Source organism: Lissotriton helveticus, chromosome 2_2 (genome assembly GCF_964261635.1).
Source record: "Lissotriton helveticus chromosome 2_2, aLisHel1.1, whole genome shotgun sequence".
NCBI classification, from domain to species: domain Eukaryota; kingdom Metazoa; phylum Chordata; class Amphibia; order Caudata; family Salamandridae; genus Lissotriton; species Lissotriton helveticus.
Window position 1 is genome coordinate 388,227,767 of NC_136060.1, and position 27,952 is coordinate 388,255,718.

At 45.8% G+C, this 27,952-nt stretch overlaps 1 protein-coding gene across 1 annotated transcript in view; it reads right to left on the reverse strand.

Moving 5' to 3' along the window:
- The window catches only part of NSD2 (nuclear receptor binding SET domain protein 2), a 1,080,265-nt gene that overhangs the window by 990,381 nt on the left and 61,932 nt on the right, over positions 1–27,952 (reverse strand). Inside the window, exon 3 of the mRNA XM_078678610.1 lies at positions 15,741–15,897. Coding sequence (XP_078534736.1) covers positions 15,741–15,897 — 157 coding nt within the window. The remainder of the gene's footprint in view (positions 1–15,740; positions 15,898–27,952) is intronic.

A 27,952-nucleotide genomic window follows, 5' to 3' on the forward strand; every position in this document is an offset into this window, starting at 1 on the left:
AAGGAAAAGAAAAAGAAATAGCTGACCTAGAAGACACCCCATTTCTCATAAGGGAGAACAATCAATCCAATTAAGATCAAGCTACGTGGTCCTGATGAGAACTCCCCTCAACTGAGGGAGTTCGAAACGCGTAGACCAGTTTTTTCTTTCAGCCATAGGAATCTGTTCATAATGTTATAACCTATATCAACTTGCAAAAAATGGTCCATGGCTTTGTTGTAAATAATGGATGCTAAATGTATATAGTCTTTTGTAAAAACATGAGTTTGAGATAGGTAGTTGACTGCATGGATGGATGATGAATGTAACAGAACGTGAGAAAGAGAGAGAGTGAATGCAGTTTATGGATTTTGTTTTCTAGGAAATATTAAGGTGCAAATGTCAATTATGTGTTAAATACATGAAAATGAAAAAAAATTTTGATATGAAAAATTAAATAAAAGAAACAGATTGATTTCGGATTGAAAAAGAAATCCATGGTACATATTGTTTTACATCAATAGGTTCCCTTAAAAAGACTGAGAATAGTGTGGCAGTACTGGCAGTGAATTTGTTATATCATTATATGAGGCTTGGCATTACTGCTCTGAGCCCTAACCCAGTTTTGGTTTCAGTGGAATGGTAAAAGGCTTTAGCCATTTTACAGCCTGGCATGGATAGCACTGTGCTAATCCTATGCTTAAGGACTTTGTCCCTTTCTATTTCTGCATGGATGGCACGGTGCTAATCCTACGATTAAAGACTGATAGAAAAGCAGACATTTTTAGGTGAGCAAATTTAGAGTGTCGCTGGTGTTGAGAGTGCTCTATACTGGAGCTGATTTCGCCCTAAACTTGACAACTACCCAGAGTTCTTTATATTCTGCTGTGTTTAGAGGAAGGGGCTGTGAAAACGTTGAAATTTTGAAGACATTTTGAGGATTGTAAACACAATTTCACTGTGAAAGCCTTGAGATGATTTGGGGGTAAGAGAAGTGGTTTAACCTCATCCTTGGTTCGCCCATATATCAATACATTTATATAGCACAGAAGTAAGGAGAGGGGTAACATTTCTGCCTTCAGAACAGAGGAGACGACAGAAGGCGGAGCATGGAGATTATAAATAATTACAAAACAAGCATTGAAAATGCAATAGGTCTTGCCTTTGGTTAAGTAAAAGCCATTTGCTTTGCTAATGGTATTGTATAGCAAAGTAAATGGCTTTAACGTATTGAAAGGCGAGACCTATTGCATTTTTTATGCTTTTTTGTTTAAGTTTATAAGCTTTCCTTTTAATGTAGCTTGAAAAGTTTAGAAAATACTCAACGTTACAAGTCAGCGGACTCTGCAACTTTAATTACCCCTACTTTAAATTCAGTCTAATGGATGCAATTTAAAGTTGGGTTGTGGAAAGTTAATTGAGTGTGATTTAATATGTGCTATTTCATACACAAAAATCCAGTTATTCCTTCAAATAGATTTATACCAATAAAGATCAAGCATTGGCATAGCCAATAAGTCTCGCCTTTGGGACCTTATAAGTATTTAGTTATGCCACACAATATCCTTGGTGCAACAACATTTTTTTTTTTATTTCTTTATTGATTTTCAAAATAGTACAGTTACCGTACTTATAAAAGGAGAAAATTAAAAATCATAAAAATTGAAAACAATAAAACAGTGCATTTGCCACATAAGCCATATCATCCACAATAAAGGAAATTACAGAAAACAATGACATTTCCCAGATCTCAAAAGGTGTAAATCCAGCAGCACAAATGTCACGACAATAAAACGGCCCTCCCACACTGCATACCAAATACCAGAATATACCACAGTAATTATTGTATTTGCCTCTGTAATCATTATACCTTTAATTTGAGCCAACTCCAATGTTAGAGTTGACTACCGCATCTGTGCCGCTCATCTGACCTCGGACCCAGTCTATGAATGGCCCTCAGATGTCTTTAGGCCTAGAGGCTGGCGGCATCAATTCCCAAAATGTAGCTAGTTGTGTTTTCCCATATGTGACCTCCCTGATCCAATTCTTAATAGTCGGTTTCCGCTCACTACCCCATAACAGGGCTATTTGCCGTTTGGCTAAAAGAAGCAGCAGTGTGTGTAGTTTATGTTTTTTTAACATGTGTGTCTTTAACATACCCCAACAAGCTTAATAGAGGGGAAGGAATCAGTGCAGCCTCCATGATCTGGTGTATAGCTTTGAATATCCCAACCCAATAGTCAGTAAAGACCGGACAGTCCCATGCCATGCGCAAAAAGGAAGCTGCAACCGCCCGCATAGCCAGCAACAGTCAGCCCCATCTTATGTAACCCAACAGGTGTTCTATAATAGCGACGTAAGAACTTGAAATTAATAAGTCTGAGCTTATAATTGGGCGATAACTCAGTTATCTGAGAACAGCAATACCCCCATTAGTCATATGAAAGGGGGGGCATTATATCGGCCACCCATTTCTGACGAGCATGAGAGGTAGCCACTATGGCGTCATATTTCATGGCCGTGTACAGTCTGGTGATGAGCTTGCGTGATGATAGAGAACGCAAAAGGTGTTCTAGAGAGTTTAATGGAGTAGGCTGAGGGGAATTCTCTGTGTAATGCCTTACAGGCAGCCCGAAGTTTATGATACAAGAAAGTCTCACTAACGGGCACTGTTTGGCCTTCTACTGCAACTGGAGGGCCTCTAAATGAACCCTCTGGGTACAAGTCTGCAAATGTGTACAGAGACAACAGTTACGCTACCTTGCCACCTATTTCGCCTTGAAGATTGGGCAGCATGGGATTTTGTGCGAGGGGAATAGAGGGGGCATACAGAACCTTTGCACCCACCCTTCTTCGCAATCCGTCCCAGGCCCACCTCAGGGTCTCCGTTGATCAATGTCCTCCTTGGGTCTCTTAAAGGACTGATAAATGGTCACATTGAGAGGAACAGGCGCCAAGGCATCCGCCTCCACTGCCACGTGAGGTTGAAATGGCGACGGGTGCACCCAGTAATGCAGGAATTGTGCCTGCGCACATAGTGCGTACAATCTCATATCCGGTGCTCCCAGCCCGCCCTGGGCAGTTGGAAGCGATAAAAGGTCCCACGACACCCTCGCTTGACCATTCGCCCAAACCAAAGAGATCAATAAAGATTGTAGTGTTTTGAAGAACTGACGAGTGAGTAGGAGTGGTAAGTTTACAAAAAGATTTTTAAAAATTGGTAAAACGATCATTTTTACCAATGCAATTTTTCCGGCTAGTGATAAATGGAGTTTAGTCCATAAGGCTACCTTACCCTCCAGCCAGTCTATGGTCCTGCCATAGTTCAAATTCCAAATATATTGTATGTTCCTACTAATCCAGACCCCCAAGTATTTCACCTGTTCCTGTTCCCATTTTAATGGAAATTCCGAGTCCACTACCTTGGTGTTGTCGGTTAAGGGGAAAATCACACACTTCGCCCAATTTATGGACACTCAGGAGAGCCCACCAAACCGAATGAAATCCGGCAGCACTATATCAAGGTTCCGTTCAGGGTTGATAATATACAATGTGATGTCGTCCGCATATAGTGAAATCAACAGACGGTGCGCACTAAAACCAATACCCTTATCAGTGTGGTGTTGTCTAATGCGCGCAGCTAAGGGCTCCATAGCGATAGCGAACAACAAGGGTGAAAGCGTACACCCCTGCCTCATGCCCCGCGTTATCGGAAAAGGATCAGACACCATGGTGTTTACTTGCACTCTGGCAATTGGTGCTGTATATGACAGTTTTATCCATTGAAGCAACAAGGGCCAAACCCCATACGTTCCAGAATTTTATATAAAGTACGACCATTCAAGCGAATCGAAGGCCTTTGTCGCATCTAAGAACACCACAGCAGCTTGCACATCAGGATGTAAGTAATTCAGGGCAGAGAAAACCGTTTTAAGGTTATGCGAAGTTGATCTCCCGGGGATAAACCCCGATTGATCGGGTAGGGCGATAATAGGAAGCAAAGGCTGCAGCCTGTTCGCTATCAGTTTCGCCAGAATCTTTACATTGACTTTGATGAGTGATAGAGGCCTATAAGAGTCTAGATTGGTGTACGGCTTTCCCGGTTTTAGCAAGGGAACGATAATTGCTTCGCGCGTGGAGAGCGGAAGTATACCAGTGTCACGCACTTCCCCGTAGACCGCTAGGAGTCTAGGAGCCAGTAACTTCACGTACGCTTTATAGAAAGCTGTCGTCCAGCCGTCGGGGCCAGGAGCTTTATCAAGGGGTAGGCTATTGATGACATCTGTTACATCCTCGACAGTGAAGGGTAGGTGCATGTATTCCCTGTGACGGTCATTGAACCAGACCAAGGCGAGGGAGTCTAAAAACTCCTGTAGTCCCTCTGGACAGGCAGTGTGTGTAGAAGTGTATAGGTGGGCATAAAAGGAAGAAAACTCCTCCAGTATAGGAAGGGGCCTTCTGACCCTGCGTCCCCCCCCCCATCCACCAGTTCAGGGACATAGGCCATAGAGCAATGTGGTCGAAGCATGTTAGCCAGGGTGCGTACCGGTCTATCCCCCTCACCATATTGGCGTGCCTCCGCATATTTCACCAAGAATTTCACTTCCCTCTGGGCCTCCTCCTCATATTCCAGCAATTTGACCTTAAGTTCAGCCAGGAGATCAAGATAGCCGTCTATAGTAATTCTCCTTTCTAAGTCTTTAAGCTGTACCTCTAAGGTGGATAGAGTATTTCTTATAGCATTAAGCACTACCGCTTGTATGGATATACATTGTCCCCTTATGCTTCCCAAAGCGAAGCCTCATAGGTAACAGAGCCCGTGTTATTTATGAAATAGTCTTCTATATCTGAGCGAATCTCCTCCTTAAATGCCTCGTCTAAAAGCGCGTGCCGTGGGAGTCTCCAGGAGAACGGGCCTCGGATGCTACCAGGGAGAGATCGTGTCAGCAAACAGGGTGAATGGTCAGAAATAGTCCTTGACAAATGTTTAGCGTCAATCACCCAGCTAGCCATGTCTCTAGACATTAGCCAAAAGTCCAAACAGGACCAGGCTCGGTGATGTTCAGAAAAGAATTGTGCCCTATTTAGCCAGCGGGTTGCGGAGACACCAGATGTCTACCATATCTCCATCGTCAAGGAAAGCATTTAACGCCCTACTGGACCCCGGGTGATGTGACCATGATGTACCCTGTCTGTCAAGGTCATCATTTAGGATGCCATTAAAGTCTCCCCCCATAGCACCGTGGTGCAGCCAGTAGCTCTGACTTTAGCCCAAAGATCATGAAAGAAATCGGGGGAATCAGTATTAGGACCATACACCGCCACAATGGACACCAGATTGCCACCCAGGTGTACCAGCAATATAACATAGCGACCTTCAGGATCAGTGTGAAGTTCTCTTTCCCTCCAATCTAGACCTCTCTTTATCAACACCGCCACTCCCCTAGAGTAGTTAGAATAGACTGACGCATATACAGCGCCCCAGCGTCTATGTTGGCGTTTTCTAGAGGACTGAGATCTCAGGTGCGTCTCTTGTAATAAATAGAGATCAATATTGTGCCTGGTGAGGTATGCATGTACCAGCCTAGCTTTCCAGTTGTCATTCAGGCCCCGAATGTTCCATGTTAGACAATTCACTTGTGTCACGTGTGCAGCTGTAGAAACATAACTGTACCAATGTTACATCCTGACCATAAAATGTGTGTCTCCATCTCTACAGCAATTGGCATTTCTTTACGTGGCAATGCACAAAGGGAACAGTAAACAACACCCCCAGATCTCCCTCCTCCCAATCAGGTTGAAGCATGACCCCCCCCCACCCAAAGACCAACACCCAACATGTTAGAGAGAAATTTCCCATGGGGACGAAAGACAGCCAGCCAACTTCCCTACCTTAGCAGGGTGGCCGAGATACTGCAATAGACAAAACCTGCAACTCAACGAAGCAAAAATACAGAGCGAGCACATCTCGGGTGAGGTATAATAGAACTTAGCCTGAAGAGGCATTTAAACAATAACCCACTTCTTCCGCCATTTATAAATCAACAGTGCAAGCGACTGGCCTAACATGCCCTGCAACATTGAAAAGGAATGAATAAAAGGGAGAAATGAAAAATAACAGAGGGCAACCTCGACAGCGACTTAACACCGCCGAGCACCAAACATGGGCTAAAAAAGTGAGACAGCATCATGAAAATCAGAAAAAACATATCTCCCAGATATCATAACCGTTACCATCTCACAGAGGGCCAACCGGTTATTAAATTACAAGAAATCAGGAGCCACAACACTTTTTGTGAAAAATGAGGATACATTGCCATGTACTAAGGACAAAGCCAGCCAGATCTTAAACCATCAGTCATTGTCACTTAGCTGTAGTGAAGCGGCTGCGTCAGGTCTGGGACTGGATTTGCCGCGCCTTGCACCCACATGTTTGGCAAATTTCAGGGCAGATTTGGCGCCCGTGAAAAAATGCGCCGAGCCATCATGCAATACTTTGTTTGGCGGGGTAAAGTAAGGAATAGGGGATCTGCACTTGGAGTAGGATCCTCTTTGCCGGTAGAAATTTGCATCGAGCTGCTTTGACCACAGGGGTGAAGTCTGGGTAGAATGCGATCTGGTTACCCTGGTGCGCTATTGTTCCCATAGCACGTGCTTGACGCAGAATCGCATCCCGGTCCTGGTAGTTCAATAGTCTTCCTCAAGAGGCCACGACAAAGGCAGATCGCTGGCACTCCAATTGTCGCTGCTCAATCTCGTCACATAGGTATGCCTCGCCTGTAGGCTCTCTGCTGATCCCCGGCCTCAATTGAAGGGGTCTGCCGCACTCAGGCTCCGCAGCTGAGCGTCGATCCCGGGTCACCGAATCCTAGGGCAAACAGCTCCGCAGACGGGTTGTGGAGATGGCCAAAAATTCCCCCAGACATTGCCGCTATAACAATGCTCTTAGGACAATGCAAATTGCAGCGTTTTGCCCCTCAGGATGACCGGATTAATGTAGGATGATGTCTCGGCCGGCGGAGCTCGCTCACAGAGCAGCCATTCCGCAGCCCAGCAAGCCACGCCCCCCTGGTGCAACAACATTAACTGTTGCATTGCTAAACACTTATAAAGGTCCTAAAGGCGAGACCTATTGGCTATGCCAATGCTTGTTTTCTGTAGTTTTAGATAGCGCGAACTCGACCCGAATGTATTGAAGCGCTTTACATTAGCACCAATTATATTACACATGGGCATATTCCTTGTAGGTCGGCGCGGGGACAAAGCGATTTGCCCAGAATCACAGTATGTTGAGCAGGCGCCGAGACTCGAACCTGCTTCTCCAGCTAAAAAGTCGGCAGATCTGGCCGTTACGCCACATCCTCTCCCCTCATGGGAAGAATAGCTCTTATACCGACAAAATGACACGTCGACGCACCAAAAGGCAGCAGGTGTTGAAGGAGGGAACATGACGTGGAACGAGGAGTCGAAGGAGCAGAATGGACTCTAGAGGTTAGAAGCAGAGGGAAAAAAACGGAAAAGGGAAGAAGGGAACAGGAGAATGAAGAGGGAGAAGAAAGAGAAGGAAGGAACTGTTGATGGGGAAAGGGGAATGTGAGAGTGAAAGCGGGAGAATGCGAGCCGAAAAGAGAGACCAGGACATGCATTGAGGGAATGGGAGGCACAGGAGAGGAAAGGAGGGAATGTTAGAGCCAAGGAAGGAGGACAGACGGCATGAGGGATCAAGAGACTGGGGAGGAACAGAAGATAGAGCAATGGTCGAAAGATACAAGAAAGAATAGGACAGGCAAGGAGGGAACAGAACGGAATGAGAGAACAGTGGCGGAACAGAGGAACGAGAGAACAAAAGGAATGACCAGTAGAGGAAATAATGGAGGAGGAAATAGGATAGGCAGGGACTGACGACAGGGAAGGAATTAACTGGAGTGGGAAAGCTGGTGGGAGGGTAGAAGGGAAAAGGAGAGGGATTAATGGAACAGATGAGGGGGCTGGGGAACCGGAGAGAAGGAGGCGGGATCAGAAAAGAGGGTAGGAAGGAAGAGGATTGGTATGGTCATGGCAGATGGGAGGGAATAGGAAACATAATGAAAGTATGCGTGAAAGAGGGAACATTAAACAGAAGGAGGGAGATAAACGAGGGAACAAGTGAGCGAGGGAGGACAAAATTATCCAAATCTGGTGTTCAGGTGAATGATGACTTTTCTAGGCATTACCCATCCTTTAGATGTTAACGTGTTTTCATTACACAGCGAGGAAGGTACGCCCAATATGCAGATAAAATCGGCAGTGAAAGAGAACCTTTCCAAAGCTGCATCCTGCATGCTGCTTAGTAAAGCAGTCACCGGCTCTTCTACTGAAATATGGCTGCAGTTCGGAGATCCAGAAACGGCTCAAATAACTTTGGGTCGAGTTCGAGTACTATGAAAAAAAATATCAAGAGGGCTCGCTTGCCATGGAGTAATTTGTCAGTTATGATAGTAATCTAATGTTTGAAGGTGTTGCCATAGTTTCAGACAAATGGGGGTGGGGAAGAAGTAGTTGGTACGAGAATTATGAATGAGCGCACTGCCCACGAGGCTTTGATAACGCATGCTTTCCATTAGTTCATTTATGAGTGCGCACAAGGCACGTTTAAAATTTTTGACAGGAAATTCCAAAGAAATCAACTTATAGTCAATAATAAAACACGCCAAGAGTGCCGTGATTTTGAAATCTAATGTTGTATACTCAAACTTTCACAAACTAATTAATCAACGTTATGATACAATTACCAGGTTAATAGTGCAGCTGTGAGCGAGAAGTTCTGAGGGGAAAGGTGACCTTGCCGCCATTCGGATAAAGCATGCTCCAATATAACCATGTTTGACTGCGCATTTGAATCTTAATTACAATACTGGGCTAAAAAAAAAAAAACAGACATTAGCAGGGACACTAACTCTTGGAATTTCCCTGAGTGTTTACTTTCTATGACGCACGCTAAAGTCCCAGAGCATTTTTGACACACATCACTTTGGTGAGCAGCGCAGCTGTGATTTCTGCAGAGCATGCCTCTGAAAGTGAGGCTTCAGTGAACTGTTTTAGCATATTTACTTTCCAGTTTATCCAAGGGCACTATTTCACCGCAGTGTAAACAAAAGGGAACGATGGGTATAGAGCGCGAGTGAAGCCTCCTTTCACGGAAACAGAAGGAGGGAGATAAACGAGGGAACAAGTGAGCCAGGGAGGGCTCACTTGTAAAGGGACAGCCTTTACCTTGCAGGAGCGAGCAGCGCCAGGCGCAATGATTGCTAACATATGGCGCCTGCTCGCTCCCGCAAGGTAATCGCCACACATGCACGAGGGGTCATTGGGAACAGTGCAAACCATGCACTAGTCCCCAGTAAAGCCCGGACCGATTCCAAAAGGTCCCCAAAGCAGCGCTTGTGCGCTGCATAGCGAGACCAAAAAAAGCTCAAGAAACACTTTTGCTTTGCAACATTGCATCCTGTACCCTTTTCCCCCCACAAACAAGTGGGAGAGGGTGCATCCCAGTGCCCATTTGTGATGTAGCGTACTACTGAGGTTCACCTCTCCGCCTAAACAGGGGTCTTGGTCCAGCCCTACACCTAGCTGTTGCTTTCACATCGTTTAGTTTCATAAAATGGACCATGAAGTTCAGTGTCTCATGTAGAAAGAAAAACAAAGAACCGAGGTGGTTGTGCAGCCCTGTGGTGCATGGCTGCGGCACACGCATGCACAGCCCCTCGCTTTGCAGACCTTTGGCTTTGAACAGCAAGAGAACTGTGGCAGATTGACAACAAAAAAAAAATCACCACTTGAAAACTTTGGTTGTTAGGCCCAGTATCACTTTTAGGATGGTCAGTCAGGACCAGTCGAGCTCCAGCAGCAGCGAGTGGTGCAGTTTTTGTTCTGCCACATGCATATTGAGTCCGAACAGTAGGGGTTACTTCTGATTATATTAGGTCGCTACTCTCCTGCTCTGCTAAGCAGTGCTTAGTTTGTAAAAAAAAGTACTAGTGCCCTCGTCAGAATGCCACTGCAGCTTGCACCTCTTGAGGGGTAACCGGCTGCAAAGGAGGAGACAACGAGTGTGAGGTGTAATGCCTTGGGAAGAGAAGTATGCCAAAATAAATGTTTGGGATGGAGCAGCAGCTAAAGCACGTACTTCACATAAAACTATACAATAGAGATATAGGTAGTGTCAGAAGCAGAACATACAACAGATAGAGAGGTGACAGTAGAACTAGGAGTCAGACATGCACACACATACACGTGTTATCCCTTCCAGCTATGGTAATAGTGTAAATCTCGCAGCAAAGTTAACTCCCTCAACACATACACACTGTCCGCCAACGGGCAGCAACTTCCTTCACAAACACAACAAAGGCTGTACATTACATCTAATCGCATTTATTTAGCATTTACTACTTCTAACGAGGTGTTCATAACAGAACCAATTCAAAATTCTGTCACACGTACAGCAGCAGCCAGTGTAAGCCTCTCTCCTTGCGTGTGCAGACAGCAGCAACGCAGCCTTCTGTTTAACATACACCTACACCCACCAACTAAGCAGCAACAAAATAACAAATTCAATGCAAACTTCTCTTACACACACATACAGAGATGTAGAAGCAGTGCAAGCCTCCCAAACACAACACATAGAACGGAGAACGAACAGAACTGCGAGCTTGATCTTACATACATACACACAACAAACACACGCTCACCGCACCAGCAGTACAAACCTCACTTGCCCACAACACAGAAAACGGGGGGAATAATACAAGCTTCTCTCACACACACCAAACGGCAGCAGTAGCTTCTCTCTCTCTCACAGGCAGCACTAATGCAATATTCCACACACAAGTAGAGAGAACGGGATGTTCCCGTGAGACTGGGACACGGCAGGCACAGTCAACTTTGCACTAGTTTCAGTGTGGATGAGAATGTGCCTAAAGCCTGCTTAGAAGGAAAGTTGTAATTTTATGAAAGACGTGAAGTTCAGATCAAGATCACTCACTGAATATCCTACTGGTGGATTCCTGATCACTGCCGCTGTGCCCTTCAGCCCGTCTCGGAACCGTTCCAATCTCCCACTGGGGAAGGGAGGCAGGGAAAGCGAAAGCACGCCGCCATGCATGCCTACGGAGAAAAAAAATAAGCGTGCCTATGCACATCCCTACACTAATTAAAGTAAACCAAGATGGCGTCTGGCTGTCCACATGCTCGTGCATTTTTCTGTCCGTATGCGTGCATGTTGAGCTTTGTAGATGGCGAGAGCAGCCATCTTTGTCCACCTGTACGTGCGCGCATTCAGCTTTGGCTGAATCGATCGCAAAAGTCCTCGCATGGCGAGAGCAGCGCATGCGCTGTTCTCGCCAGGCGAGACCTAAAAAAAGTCCCTCAACAGAGTTGCACCATTTTCCATTGAAAGAAATGAACAGTGCAGTTCAAGATCAGGTACTTGTTGAGATGGTGCATTAAAAGTTAGCATTGCTTTTGCAGGATTTCAAGACCTTGTTTTGTCAGAACAAATTTATAACCATACGAACAAGTACTAAGCATTTTTCCCTTTTTTTAAAGGCGGTCTCCACCTCAAAAGTGGGCTGTTTTATAGACTGAGAAATAAACTTGAGAACTTGACACACATGGTTGGGGTGCCTCTAGCAGACCTTAGATTTAGTCAGTTAAAACAACCAAGAGAAAGATAAAATCCCACCAAGCTGTCATTATCCTAGATCTCCTTAGTACATGTCAGCAGACACTGAAGATTTGCTCAATCTCATGTTAAGAGGAAAGTTAAGGATGAACAAGATGGGCAGTATTTACTTGAAATGCTGTCAAACAAAGGAGGGAGAAACGAAGAAGAGCTAATTTTATTCATCATCCTTTCTTTAGCGTTCGAGATGCACAGAAAATGGAGTACCCAAGGATTATCACGATACTGCATCCAATACTGTAGGGAGAAAGTCCTATCCTTGTGAGGTTGCATATTTAGCTGAGGATTGTACTATTTTGGTCAAATCATGTTCTGACAAAACCTCGCAGCTACAATGAACTCAAAAATGAATCCTGCTTTCAATAGCAATGAAAAAGGGCCTAAAGGACTATACGTCAAACATTTTATAAGTTGGCAATGGGTCTACCAGAAGTTCAGCCTATTCCATAGTGCTCAGTGGATTATCAGTAGTGGTAGCTGGGCACACTCCTCGGTAGTGATCTAATTTCTACATAAGATTTTATTAGATCTAAGGAATTACCAGTAGTCATGTTTTGGGATTAGGTGTTTACACACTAGGATGTACAAGTAGGTCCAATAGAGAAAAGTGTTGAAGGATGAACAATTGTTACTTACCTGTAAACAGGTGGTTCTCCAGTATTGGTGTCTTTCATAGATTCACATGCTTGAATTTCCCCCGTCGTCGGAGTGGGAGTCCCACTGTAAATAAAATAGCAATAATATATATATATATATATCAACATAAAACCTGAAATATGTAATAGAAAAAAGCATAACAAGCCTACACATTTCTACATAGGAATGTATGGAAAAGGAAAAAAACATTTGCAGCCTATCATTGTCATTATGTTGTTCCAAACCACAGCCAATCAGGCGCCAGCAACCCTCTAGAACCTTCTCCTCAGAGCTCAGCACCTCAGATTTTTGTAGCACAAGAGTGACCACAGAGTCTATGGAGGAGAAGAGAGCCTCTGAGGGAGGAGGGTGGGTCGCATGTGAATCTATGAAAGACACCAATACTGGAGAACCACCTGTTTACAGGTAAGTAACAATTGTTCTTCTCCAGTATTAGGGTGTCTTTCATAGATTCACATGCTTGAATATAGAATAGAAAGCAGTAATATCCGAAGAAAACTTCCCAGCATGATACACATGCATAGACTTATAAAACCAAATATGTCTATAGTCATGCAAGACATACAGTAATAAGGTAAACCATAATGGAGGAGGGAAGACAGAGGCTCACCTTATTGAAAAAGATAGCGAAGCATAGCCTGTCCCACTGCAGTGTCTGCTTTGTTAATGGTACACAGGCAGTAGTGTTTCGTAAACATGTGCCTGCTTGACCACATGGCTGCTCTGCAGATCTGATGCAGCGGCACACCGGCAAACAGGGCAGTTGAAGAAGACATCGCCCTGGTAGAATGGATCCTCACTTAAGACTGTAGAGGCTTGCCTGCCTGTTGATGGCAGAAAGCAATGGCCCGAGGAAACCCCACGAGCAATTGTAGGTTTGGGAACTGGACGCCCTTAGTGGAAACATCCATAAGCTATGAAGATGGCAAATGTCAGCAGCTGCATAAATCCATCTAGCTATGGTGTGTTTAGACACTGCTTGTCCTTGCCGTATATTTCCATAGGCAATAAACAGTTGATCGGATTTGAGAATGACAGAGAACCTTTGCAAAAAGAATTTTAAAACATCTTCTGATGTCAAGGGTATGTAATGCCCTCTCCGCAGGGGATTGCGGATTAGGAAAAAACTTCTTTAAGATAACTGGTTCTTTCAGGTGAAAATCCGAAGGGACCTTAGGCATAAACCTTGGGTTTGTACGTAGCACCACAGAATTGGGCGTGAATTGTAAGAAAGGTGAATTGACAGTGAGAGCTTGAACATCACAGACTGTTCTAGATGAAGTTAATGCTAGCAAAGAGAAAAAACGTTGCATTTTAGGAATTTGAAATACATCCTGAAAATTGGCTCAAATGGGTGGCGCATGAGCTGCGCTAATACTACATTAAAATGCCATGATGGAGGCGGACGACGTACAGGAGGAAACATTCTGAGTAGTCCCTTAAAGAACTGTTGCATTCTTGAAGAATAAAGAGAGATGGACCCATCCTGACGTTACCTTGAAATGGCTGCCAAAAAGACCTACAACGTTGTAGGAGATAAGCCTGATCTTGCCAGGTGCAAGAAAAAAGGTGACATCTGGTCCGGCGTTGCAAGAAATGGGTGAACCCCAGCAGATTAACACCAAATGCAGATTTTTTATTTTTATTTATTTTTTAAAGACTGTATGTCTTTATTTTAGTAGGTGCTCTCGCGAAAGCCAGTACCTCCTTACAATCCGCCGAGATAGGAGATGGGCTAATTCAAGGTGCTCAGGCGCCAAGCTGCTAATTTTAGAGAAGCCGGATCGGATGGCAAATTTGACCATTCTGAATGGAGAGGAGATTTGGAATTGGTCGAAACTGTATTGGATCGTACTCTGAGAGGAGAAGAAGTTCGGTGAACCAGTATTGGCGAGGCCACCTGTGGGCGATCAGAATCAAACGACACTCCTCTTTCTTCATCTTACGGAGAACTCTCGGAACCAACGGTATCGGAGGAAAGGCGTAAGCATATATTTGAGACCAGTTTATCGAAAACGCCATCCCCTGCGAGTCCCTGTGGGGATGCCAGCTTGCAAAGCAAAGAAACCGGCATTAGCTGTTCTTTTTTTTTTTGTTGTCGTAAAGAGGTCCAGATAGGGATGACCCCACTGCTGGAAGATTCGATCCGCCGTTGGCTGACGCAGTTCCTATTCGTGGTTAGACACCTGTTGACCTGCTGAGGGTGTCCGCCAGCACATTTGCAACTCCCGGCACATGAACAGCCAAGAGTTTGATCCTGTGCCATATTGCTCAAGCCCATATCTCTTGGGCTTTCTGAGATAGAAGAACCAACCTCGTTCTTCCCTGTTTGTTTGAGTATGGTATACTTGAAGTATTGTCTGTGCAAACCAATACTGTGGCCTTTTGAATGATAACACGAAAGGATTTGAGGGCTAAGAAGATGGCACCTAGCTCTAGCCGATTGAGAAGAAAAAAATGAAGAAAATTGAAGAAAACTGAGCAGAGCTCAGGGAGACTCCCTTCACACGACGTGCGGTAGAAAATCTGAGGTGCTGAGCACTGAGGAGAAGGTTCTAGAGGGTTGCTGGCGCCTGATTGGCTGTGGTTTGGACCAACATAATGACAATGATAGGCTGCAAATGGTTTTTTCCTTTTCCATGCATTCCTATGTAGAAATATGTGTAGGCTTGTTATGCCTTTTTTCTATTACATATTTCAGGTTTTATGTGGATAGATATATATATATATTATTGCTATTTTATTTACCGTGGGACTCCCACTCCGACGACGGGGGATATTCAAGCATGTGAATCTATTAAAGACACCTTAATACTGGAGAAATAAAGATTTGATTGTACCACCTTCTGGATATTACTAGGTTCATTATTGGAGTTAGTCCAGCTACATTATAACCAGCTCTTTAACATGCTATTCTGGTAAAAACAGACGAAATATCAAATATTACTGAAAATCATATGAGACGTAAAGGCTTTAAAAACACAATTCAACAATAGAAGCATATGCAATTGCAATCTTGTCAGTATAATTACTGGTTTCTGTAGCAACATTATGGATCCTATCAACAAGAAGAAAAATATACTACGGAATGCATTTTACCTTCCCCCAATTTTTAAAATCTGTTTTTATTGAATTTTTATTAAGTGTACATGAGCTATGCAGTTATTCAAGCTATTGCGTTGTGTAGTTACTTGTTACAAAGAACTTCTGGCGAATGTCTCGATATTACGCAAACATTCAACAGTTTTATCATTGGTTCGCCATAAAATTTTCAGTCACAGCTTGTATTGCTCATCATCTACAACTGGTACACCACCACTCCTTTTACCTTCTCCCAATATTATAAACTTGGCTGGAAGCAAAAATCTCATGACATTATACCAACCTTTCAGTCTGGTGTGTCTTTCAAGAATAGGATCAATGGAAACCATGCACGGCCACCAAGGGTAACCAGACACTTTGGCCCACACTACATCTCCAACACTATACTTCACAAGAGGTTCCATGTCATCACCTACAGACTTCTCCATTTCCACAGAAGCCTTTAGAGAGAAAAAAGAAGATAACACGGGTTTGAAACATGTCGCGCTGACAGGTTAAACATTAATTGACAGGCCATAAATGAATAAAAATCAGAGTAAAAACTGCTACTATGGTGTTTCCGGTATACTTAGTTCTTGTTAAAGCCAAAGACCTGTGCAAAAATAAATCAAAAGACAGTGTCTGTTCATATTCAATACAATTGGACAAAAGAAGTTCGCCACAAGTTTTTCTTGTTTCATTTAATTCTTATTTGCATTCCAGCTTCCGGGAAAACTTTGATAACACCGCCGAGACATGGGGTCTCCTCTTCATTTCGCACTTTGACCGTATTCCGGTATCTTGGAGGTCACATGACCATTTCTCTTTAATACAATCATCACCTTAAAGGACTTATCCGTCCTCTTTGACCCCATATCGGCAAGTATTTACTCTTCCTCAGCTCTCGATTAAGTGAAGTACTTTCCACGTTGGAATTTTTTATTGATCGGATACACTCATCCCATCGTCCTTTGTAACTCGGATTAAGTCTATATCAGTATTTGTATCAGTGAAGAAACCTGAAAATTAACTTGTATATGGTCCGTTTCCTGTTATCTCAGACCTCGAACAGGTTAGAATTATCACATGCAAGGGGATTACTGATTCAGTCTATTACGACACGGCCCTGAAGAGTCAAAGTTGACTGTGCTTTGACGAAACACGTGTCGGCTGGCTGGTCTTTATGCAAATAAGAATTAAATGAAACTAGAATAACTTGTGGTGAACTTCTTTTGTCCAATTGTATTGAATATGAACAGACACTGTTTTTTGATTTATGTGTGCAAGTCTTTGGCTTTAACAATATGGGTTTGGTGTTACAAACACTAGTTAAGGGGTTCGTAGGGTCACCCCTTTCCTGTTAGCACCATATTACCTAGTCCTATGTCCACTTGACAACCGCTTATCCTGCAGAGTGCAATTGTTCCCTTTATACTAAAACCCTTCCCACCGATATTACTTAGTCCTCATTCTTTCCCCTTCACTAGCTGTTATTTATCCGCCGCCACAAGCAGAATTAGAAAATGCTTCCCCATAAAGAAAACTGCCTGTTCTAAAATTTCAGTGGAATCCCAGTGTTCTCTGCATGTCTAGACCCAGCTCTTGCCAGGGTATGTCACAAATCGTCGTTATCCAGTGCCTACATGTTCCCACATTTTGTTTGGCGATGGGATAACAGGATGTTGTGTAGACAGCAGAACATGGACTAAAAAACCAGCATGAAATGTTTCCTTACTCGACTGGACGGATAAGGAGTGGGCAATGATTCTAGTTGGCCCGGTTAATGTCCCTCGTAACCCTTGTTTTAAAATGATACAACTTTACATACTACACCGCGCATACCTCACTCCGGACAAGATAAATAGATATTTCTCGGTCACGGATACGGCCTGCAACCGCTGCTCCCAGATAGGGGCAGACCTACACATGCTTTGGCTCTGTCCTGCCCTTCAACAATATTGGGATGGGGTGACCATGCTACTGACACATTGCACTGACGAACGAGTGGCAAGAACTTGGGAGGCCTACATCTTGGGACTATACAAACGTACGCGGCTGAATAAAGTCCAGGCCCGATACTGGGATCTCGGGCTCATCACGGCCAAGCGACTGCTCACCAAGCGGTGGAAGGCCGGCACACCTCCGCACATCCGACACTGGAGCCTATCGTTGGTAAACTGGGCGCGGGCAGAGAGCCCTGCCCTACGACGAGAGGAAACGGCGGGCCTTAGAAAATTTTCGATTGCACAACACTGGGACACTATCCTCCACTCCTTTCAACAGAAATGTGTAGGGCAGGGGATCACGTGATGAGGTGTAGGCTACCCCCACTTCCCCACGCTGTGTTTGACAGCACGAAACGTGATTGCGCCTGGCGGATTCCCCCTATTCCATTTCCCCCCTCTCCAGTCCTGCCGCGATATTGCAATATAGCCTATGCTGCACTGCTCGCTGCCTCCATGACTCCCGTATGCTACGTACCCGGCTGTCTCGCAGTGACGGGTGTGTTGCTCTACCGCACCCTCGTCCCCACGCACTTTACATCTGACATGCCTTTACGCTGGAAACCCTCCCTTACGTGCTTGACACACAGGCAGGCTCCCTACTGCGCCCCCCGAGCTGCCCTGCCCGCTGAATAGCTACAGACACATTGGCACCACACCACCCCCCCTAACACATGGCTACTTCCATCCTACTCCCCTCCTCCCTTTCATTTGTACTTTCCTAGTTACTGTTATAAACGTTATTGACCTACTGGTCCCACCTTCCTATGGACCAAACCCTTTAACATTGCTTTTCGTACACGCTACATCATGGGGTCTTTGAGGATAACTGCCAGGGCCGAGGTGCTCCTACCCGAACACAACTACAGACACCAGACACTCCCATCAGGTCAGTTGCGCTGTATAATCACCCGATAACCACCACGCTCAAGAAGCTATGCAGCCTCATCCCTTCTTGATGCTATCCCGTGCCCTCCTAGAGAGAGAGAGATAGTCTGTCATCCTTCCATGTGACCTACAAGTGTTACAATGGGCCACGGCTCACAAAATGACATCGGTGAGTGCCAACATAGCTCAGTGTTTATGAGTTTGCATATGAACTAAAGGGTAAAAAAAACAAAAACCTACGGACCTACACTCATTGTTTTCTTTTTCTTGCATTACCGAATGATTGCATGATTGTGAAATTCTAATTCAATCTCCTATACGCCGCCGGACCCCAGGGTTGTCGGCCTTGTGGCTGTGTTCATTTAATACATGTGATATGATTTCAACCATGCGCGGCTGGCCCGGACGGGTTGTAAGCTGAATGCTGTGTACTGTACACTTCAAACAATAAAGGTCTTAAAATATATTTTAAAAAATGAAATGTTTCCTTACTCGGCCATTCTGCACTACATTGCGCTGTATTGTTAAATGGTATAGTCATTCATATGGCTGGAAGGAAGAAATTGGATTTCAGAGATTATCTTTTATACCAGTGTTCTAGTGAAAGGAGTTTGAAGTGGCAGACTGTGGGAGAAGATGGCGGCCAGCTAGCAAGCCCAGTCGGGAGCTCTGAGCCCGCCAGGTTGAAATGATCCGCAAAGAAGACGTGTGGTAGCTGAAAGGCACCCTCCCCACCCCACCACCCCCTGCCCCAGCAAAATGTAGCTGGGAGACTAAAAAAAAGAAATAAAGCGTGAAAAACTTACAGCCAGGAAGCAGGGCGGACGTGGAGCCCGGCAGAGGCAAGCCAGGGAAGCGACCAGGACCGTGGAAACTGCGGAGACCGCGGCGTCTGGGAGGAAGGAGGCGGTGACAACGAGCAGAAGCAATCGCAGTAGCAGCAGGAGGGCTGCCGCTAGAGTGCCGTTCCAGGGGAGAACCTCTGTGCAGGCAGGGTCAAGTAGGGACAGTAGGTAGACCTAGAGAGGCGAGAGTGCATCAGAGACCACGCCTCAAACAAGGGAGTCAGGATGAGGAAGAGGACAGCGGCGAGGACGCGGTGGGGTAAGTGAAAGAGACTGTCTGGGCCAGGAGGAGAGAGGGAAGCATGTGCTCTCAAACCCCGTAAGGCACAGAGTCTTCAATAAGTGAAGGGTAAGAAGAGAAAATTATTTCTGTTCCTCCTCACTCTGCAATAAAAAATTATCCAGACAAAGGGGGGCCCACAGGGAAGAGCTACTGCCTCAGAAGCAGGGGGGGGTGACCAGCAAGCCCCCCCAAGACCCGCTTAAAGAGCAGAGTAATATAGACCACAAAAGCACAAAAAAAGGGAAAACCCACACCTCAGACAGCCTCCTGCCCCTTTGTCCAGGACAAGCCGAATAAAACTGGGGACACCTGGCCCAAGCTGAACCCTAAAAGTTACGCCCTCCCTGAGATCATACTTTAAAGTCCAAGAAAGGCAGGGGGTCAAAGAAACACTGGAAATAGAGGTAGGGGCAGCAGGAAAAATGGAGGGTAACGGGTACCAAGCCCTGGAAATATCTGAGTCCCAGGGAGCAGACGTGGAAGGCCAAAACCCAGGCACAACCAGGCCACAGCAAGTGGAACATCATAGCCAGCTACAGCAAAACGGTGCAGAGAAGATAATGGAGGCCATGCTAGTGGAAATGAGGACAAACATAGCAACGTCAGAAAGGAATCAAATGGAAATACAGGAGTACTGTGAAGCTCTGGCCCAAAAGATTAATGCCTTAATGGAGAGTGTCACAAGATGAGGCAGTAAACACCATAAACAAAAAAGTGGAAGCGAATCAAAAAGAAATAAAAATCCTAAATTCCTCAAAAGCAGGCATCAGGGAGAAAATGGAAAGTCTGGAAAACCAAGCCAGAAGAAATAACCTGAGGGTGCTTAATATATCAGAGGCTCTAGAAGGAGAGGATATAAAAAAAAAATCACAATCACGTTGCTCAAAGAGATATTCTCCTGGGTAAAGTCAAGCAATCTAGTGGCCGACATCAAAAAAGTACACCGCAATCCATTTGAAAAAAGGGTCAAATGAGAAAAAACCCAAGAAAAATACGAATTAATTTCAAAATGCATGACCTCAAGGAAAGAATCCTCTGGGAAGCTCTAAAGGCAGCTTCCTTCACTAAAGACAGATGGTCATTTAGAATCAGATACGACATCGCCAAAGTAACACAAGCTAGGCAATGGGAATTAGGCCAGTTAATACAGCAGTTGAAATTACTGGATGCAACAGTCGGGATGCGTTTCCCCACCTCCCTGCGGATCATGTGGGAAAATAAAATGCACAATATATGAGACCCTAAAGAAGTGGAGTGCCTAATCGATGGCATTAAAAATGCAACAAAAAGACCACCCACTCCCTGCGGATCATGTGGGAAAATAAAATGCACAATATACGAGACCCTAAAGAAGTGGAGTGCCTAATCGATCGCATTAAAAATGCAACAAAAAGACCACACCTACAAACAAAACATGTATTTTCTTTACCTGGAGGGCGAAGGGCTCGAAAGGGCAGTACTCTTCCCATCAGAGAAGTGGGAGGCTTCTCCCGGGGTGGTGGGGGAAAGGGAAAAATAACACTGAGAAGAGTTACGGATAAAAGGAAAAATTTGCACTGGGTGGGGAGCAAGTTAGGGGAAAAATAAAAAATAAATAGTCCAATATGCACAAAGTTGAGGAGCAAGGGACACTGGAAGATGCAAGAAGTGCCAGGGGCTTCCTTGGTAGGGCATCGAAGAACAAGACCCAGTGACAGTTAACATCCTCTTGTGGCAGACAATCATGGAATATCTGAAGGCAATCGACAGTGAGATAATATTACAGGAAACCCACCAAAAAAAGAATGGGTAGACATAATCAAGTATCAGAAGTGGGTGGATGTCTACATTTGCACAAACCAAGAATGTAGCACGAAAGGAGTAGCGATCCGCTTTAAAAAAAAAAAAAAACACTCAAGGCAAGTATTGATTTGGCAGAGGTGGACAAGAAGGGAAGATGGGCCATAGTAAGAGTAAGGATCCACAACACCTGATATACAATAAAGGGCCTAACACAGACGATCCTATCCCGCTCCAAATAGTTTACTCACAGCTACTGAGCGCCCAGTCCCCCATCATAATGGGAGGCGATTTTAATATAATCTTAAACCAGAAAGAGGACAGACTCCCAGCTAGGAACAGCGCGAACCTACCTAAAATGAGAGAGTGGGTCGGATTATGCATTAAGGATCTGGGGATTGCAGACATCTGGAAGACAAGCATTTGCAATGCAATAGGTCTCACATTTACAAGAGTTTGAGCTATTGGTATTGTAAATGCTCCTCTTTCACTGGCAGCCTTGCTTCTCGTAAGTAAGGACTAGCAGTACAAAGTGCGTGTTTCTAAATGTTGAATGTGTTGGGCACAGTCATTCTTTGCAGAGATATAATTGAACTGTAATTACAAGCAGAAGATAGCAAGATGGCTGAGCGAAGCCAAAACCACAAGGGAAGACTTAAAAGAAATGTAATTGGTTTTCTTCCAAACTGCTGCAGAGTTGCTGCCATAAGATTGCAAAATTAAATGTTGTGCCTACAAATATTACATGCAGCTCCGAGCCTACCTACAAGAGTGAATGTGTGTGGAGGTTCTGCTTGTAAATTACATGTGCTGCATATCAGAGGATTGCTTTAAAAAACAAATTATATATTATAGATATATATTTGTGCTCAAATAATTAAAGGAAAACTAAACTTTGCTTTTAAGCACAAGGATTATAAATATTACTAGTACAAAAGGTGATTTAAAACTACAATCACACCAAGGGATGGGGCTGCCCATTTTTCCGCTCCCAAGCGTAGGACGTACTCCCCAGCAGCTAATGCAAGCTATACAGTAAGGACACAGTAAAAGGTCCAGTCGCTATGGGAGCTTACACATGCAGACAAGGCGGTACCAAGGAGTGACTACAAAGCCTATTCACAAATGAAAAAGCAACGATTTTAAAAGGACAGTAACAGGAGCCAATTGAAAACGTGGGCAGAAAATGGGCGAGGCTTCTATGCCATACCTCAATACCACATGAAGCACAGAGCAGCGATGCGCTGCCCAGGCCAGACGTAAAAAAGCGATCTAGCACTGTCAACGCTGGCCATGTCAAACTTGAGCCATGTTGTCAGCAGCCGGTGGGGCCTGAGCTGCCTTTCCGGAGCCAGATGGGCATTTGTTACATCCTTTTTACCAAAGGGGTGGAGCAGTCATTACCACTCTCTCTTTGTATCCGGTCGATTAATGTATGCAAATTGAGCATGGGCAAGGGTCTTGAGCAGAAGTGGCTTCACTTATATTCAGCTGTGGTTCACTATTGTGAACTAAACCTTGCACAGGAGTCCTTTTGCATTATTTTATCTCCGAGAGGTTAAGAAAACATGCCCTTGTTTAGCCCCAACCCATCACCTTTTCATAATGCTTAAAACACTGCAACAGTGTTTTGGGAAAAGTAATAATCCACAAATGTGAGCTCCTTTTTTTGGGTGCCCAGGCCCATTTTTTATCCCAATCCAATCCTGCTGGTGAGCATAAACAAGACACTTGTTAACAACTAATGCAACATGGTAGTTGAAGGAATTTAGCCTGCTCTTGAAGTCTTGAGCATCGTTCAGACTGCACAAATATTTCATACATTCCATTTACGCTCTGCAGCAGTGTGAGCTTGCATTGCCTGGGGCACAGCCAGTTCCACAGATCTTAATTCACGGCATTGCCCACTTACTGTCTGAAACAACTTGGCCCCAACTTGCCAAGACCACAGACCACAAGGTATCATTCGTACCATGAGACGGGCTGTGTCCGCCTGGTCTGTGGAGGAGAGAGACCCAAGACTAACTCCATCCTGCTGATGTCATAACACTCCCATGATAAAGCACAGCAGACTGTAGAGATGCACACGGTGCTGCAGGACACAACCATTAGGGAGAGGTGTGGCGCCGCGGCCAGGGCGACTGACGCTGGAATCTGGGGACCACGGTTCGATCCCCGGCTCCGGCGGCAGGTTAGCCCAGCACCATGTGACTCTGGGCAATAGCTCGCTTAATCTTCCCGACGGCCCCCAGCGCCTAGAGACCCTTACGGGTGATTGTGCGCTTTACAAATGTGGACTTTACTTTAACCATGAGTTTGCAGATTTTCACATGAAGGATTTCCTAGGCACAAGAAGTTCCAGTCACTGTTTGGTGAAAGTGAAATAAACGCATTGCAAATAGGTTATATACATACCCGCAAGGTCATTGCAGGCCTTGTAGGCTTTAGCCTAGAAGTCGTCCACTATGGCAGAGGAGGAAGGCGCCCATCCCGGGGAGGAGGCAGCTTGTATCCAGTGTCTGGATGAGCTTCCCCTGCAGTAGCAGCAGTGTCACCGCGGCGACGTGAGCATTGTGAAGCCTTGCCTACAATTATCCAATATGACTTGACTTTACACAAAAAGGAAAACCGAACAAATACAACATCAACCACTTTCTCAGCCAATGGGAAGCCCTGACCCTAAAGAGTGCTTAGATTCCTAAAGTGACTGCGAACGACGGCGGAATGCTCCATACAGATAGATGTAACAAAGTATGAATCTATTTTTGAAAATATTTTAGTAATAGCGCTTACTGATCTTCAATTGTATTCAAGGGGGGCAGATTGTCAAGTTCTTTAATAAAAGCAGTTCCTCGCGCTCAATAGTAACAGGTTCTAATCCACCCTAGAAGATACCAAACCCTTCAGAGCCTAGAAGCATTTCCTTTATCTCCCTGACAGAATGGCAGCACTAGCAGCTAGAAAACGCCCATACAGTCACCCAGGGGGCACAGCTTGTGACCTCGCAGTGAAACATCAAAACACGCAGTCTCCCCAACATACCTCTTCTCTATGGCGCAAGGGTTTCCAGTGTATGGTTCTCGAGGGTAACAAAACAAAAACAAGCGCGCGCAGGGGGAGGGGGCCTGCTGATTCCCTTGCGGGAGCCAGTGGTGCTAATTAATACCATATGACGCTGTCGCTCGCTCCCGAAAGGCAATAGCCACAAGTGCACGCGCTGCCATTGAAGGCAATGGAACGCGTGCACAGTTTTGCATCAAAAAGGGAATAGAAGGCTTTAGGTCTCTTTCCTATGCAGCGCATGCGCGCTGCGTAGGTGAGACCTAAAAAGGGGGGATAAGGCCTGCAGGTTCACTTTTCAAAATAGGAACCCTAGTCATGCTTCCAGAATAGACTTTTTTCTGATAGGTAGCAGATTGATCAGCATCACACAAAAAGTGGAACATTTCCAGCCCACCTGTCTGACCACTCGGTAGTACTATTGCGAATCAGCTAGAACTACTACTCAAGGTGGACGGTGGGCCGTGGTATTTTTACAGATCCTCTTATCATAGAAGCATTAGCTAAAGAGACAGACCTTTTTTTTCAAATGAATTAGGAAGGGACTTCCAAGTAAGTAGCCTGGGATACATAATAAGCAGTCATCAGGGGAAAAATAAAAATGTTTGCAGCCTATAAACATAAGAGTACTAAGATCTACATTAACCAACTGGAAAATGAAATCAAAGTACTGGATTTGGAAGTGGCAAAAGGGAAGACCCCGCATGAAACAACTCGAAGAAAAAAAGAAATTAAAGAAGGAGGAGGCTCTTTCAGACACACTGGAAGCAATAGTTAGAAATAAGTGGGAGGTAAGCAAACTATCGCACTACAAGTATGTGGCAAGATATTAGCATGGAAATTAAAAACAGATTTAACCCACCACAGGATAGCAAGCATTCATATAGGTAATAAACCCTCCTACAGCTCTGAAGACTCAATTATCAAAGAGGCTTTTGTAAGATTCTTTGGAAATCTGTACCTCGAAGTCTCCGGCTACATTAGAACAAACAACTACGTTCCTGGATAAAATAACACTCTCCTCCTTGAACCAAGAACAAAGAGCGGAGCTTAACCAGGAAATCACCATGGAAGAGGTGGTAAAAGCATTCAAGGGTCTAAAACAAGGGAAAGCAGCAGGCCCGACGCACTCCCCAATGAGCTATACGTTAACCTGCGAGATGTCCTGGTTATTCCCATGACAGAACTTCCGAATTAAATCTTTTCAGCCCAGAGGGACCTCCCCGACTCATGGAACAATGCAATCATCACCATCCTATTAAAGCCAGGGAAAGACTCCGTGAAGTGTGAATCCTATAGGTCGATTTCACTCTTAAACGCGGATTATAAAATCTATACACAACTACTGGCCAAAAGGCTGGGAAGATAGCTGGGTCTCTAGTCTATCCAAACCAGAAAGGCTTCATCAGAGGGAGACAAATACAAGAACTAACATGAGCTAATAGCAGCAATAGATATTCATTATAACATCCCGCTATCATTCAACACTTTCGACGCAGCCAAGGCGTTTGACAGAGTCAGCTGGTCATTTCTGAATAAAACACTGGGGGGGAAAAAACCTTGGGGAAACTTTCCAAAATGCTATAAAATGTATCTATCAAAACCCTCCAGCTAGAGCCCTGGTTATTGACAACTTCACAGACAAAATAATCGAAAGAGGCACTAGACAGGGATGTCCCCCTATCCCCTCTTCTTTTTAATCCTTACATAGAACCACTGGCCTGCTTATTAAGAAGAAATCAGGAGACAATACAATTTACATATCATGGCTGGGAGAAAAAAGTGGCACTGTATGCCAATGACCTGATGTTATTCACTAGCAATTTAGCGACTTCGCTTCCATCAACTGAGGAGGTCATGGACCAGTTCGGAAAGGTCTCAGGCTACATGATTAATCAAGCAAAATCCGAAATCTTAGAATGCAACCACAACTCTAAAAGTCCTCTGGTGAAAGAAAAAATAAGATATCTCGGTTTAGATTTAGTAAAATGTATTTTTTTTAAATGACCAGTGTAAACTTCCACAGAGTCCTGGGGGAAAGTAAGGAAGCTTCTCAGTCTGGGAAGTTCTCCCGCTAACCATCATGGGAAATTTAAATATAATCAAAATGTCAGCCGTATCAAAATTCATGTACATTTTCAGCGCTATACCACTGGAATTTAGAAAAGAATGTGTGAAAAAACTAGGAGAACGGGGGCGTGGCTTGACGGGCGATGATGGCGGTCGCAGCTTGGTAGAGCTCCCGCCGGCCCGAACTTACTTTAGACATTTATCCTGGCCCCCGAGCCCGCAGAAGATCCCTGGCGAGTCTTGCTGACTTCGGAGAGTGTCCTGTTCTCTCCGGTGACGGGATCCCGCGTTTCTGTCTCCGCCGGGACCCTGAGGCGCCGACGGCGGAGTGTGGCCTGGTGGCTGGCCGCGAGCCGGGGACCTCGAGTTTGGTGACGCCGTGTGGCGACTGTCGGAGCGCGGCTGAAGGTGCCATCTGTGGTGCGGATTCCGGACGTCCCTGCAGCGCTTGGCCCTGAGCCCGTGGTTGGTGCCGGGCGGACGCCGTCGGTCCGTGAGTGGGCCCTGATTCCTCCGGTGCCGGGTTCTAGCGGCTCCGTTCCCTCTGGGACCCTGGGGCGCTGACGGCGGTCGGCGGCCTGGTGGCTGGCTGTGGGCCGAGGACCTCGATTTTTGGACAGCCGAGAGGTGGCAGTGGGCGCGCCGCTGCGAGTGGCGGCAACAACGCAGACTTTGGCCAAGTACTTCACCCGGTGGCCGCTGGTGAGTGGGGACACTGCTGCATTCCCGGGCCACCGTTGCGTGGGGACACTGCTGTATTCTTGGGCCGCTGTTGCATGAGGACACTGTTGCAGCCTGGGGGCACCACTACGTGAGGATACTGCTGAAGGTGCCCTGCCTCCTCTGGATCCTGGAGGTACCTGTGGGCATTGTGGGGTCCTGCCTTGTGTGTTGTGCCACCGGAGTCGTATTGACCCGCTGCCCCTCCCGCGCGGGCACTGGTCCCCGACGTCCGAACGTGGTCCTGTGCTTATTGTTGTGGACTCACTGCCCCGGGCCTGCTGAACCTACCCGTCCAGTCCAGTGTGCTGATCCGCAGTGTCCGTGAGCGGCCATGACCAGGGGTGGCGGAGGGGGCCCGCCCAAGCAGGGCCCCATGGACAAGTTTGCCGGGCCCAATGGTGGCGCCGGGGCGTCTGGCGGAGGTGGCGGATCAGGGCCGGACAACGCTGCAATCCTGGCGGCCATTACCCAATCCCGGGACATGCTGGACGCCAAAATAGGGGCGGTGGGAGCGGACGTTACGCTGCTTCGCCAGGACCTCCGAAACGCAGTGGCGAGGATCACTGAGACTGAATCTCGAGTATCGGTGACCGAAACAGACATTGGCGCCCTAAAGAAACGAATGGCGGAGGTGGAGTGCGTCCAGAGGACGCTTGCGGCCCGCGTGGAGGATGCCGAAGGGCGCGCACGGAGAAATAACCTCCGCTTCCTTGGCTTTCCGGAGCGGTGCGAGAAAGATGGCATGGAGCGTTTCCTGACTCACTGGCTGGAGAGCTGGGTCCCCGAGGGGACCCTGTCGGCGTGTTTTGTGATTGAACGGGCGCACAGGGCCCTGACTCAGCGGCCGCCTGAGGGGGAACGTCCT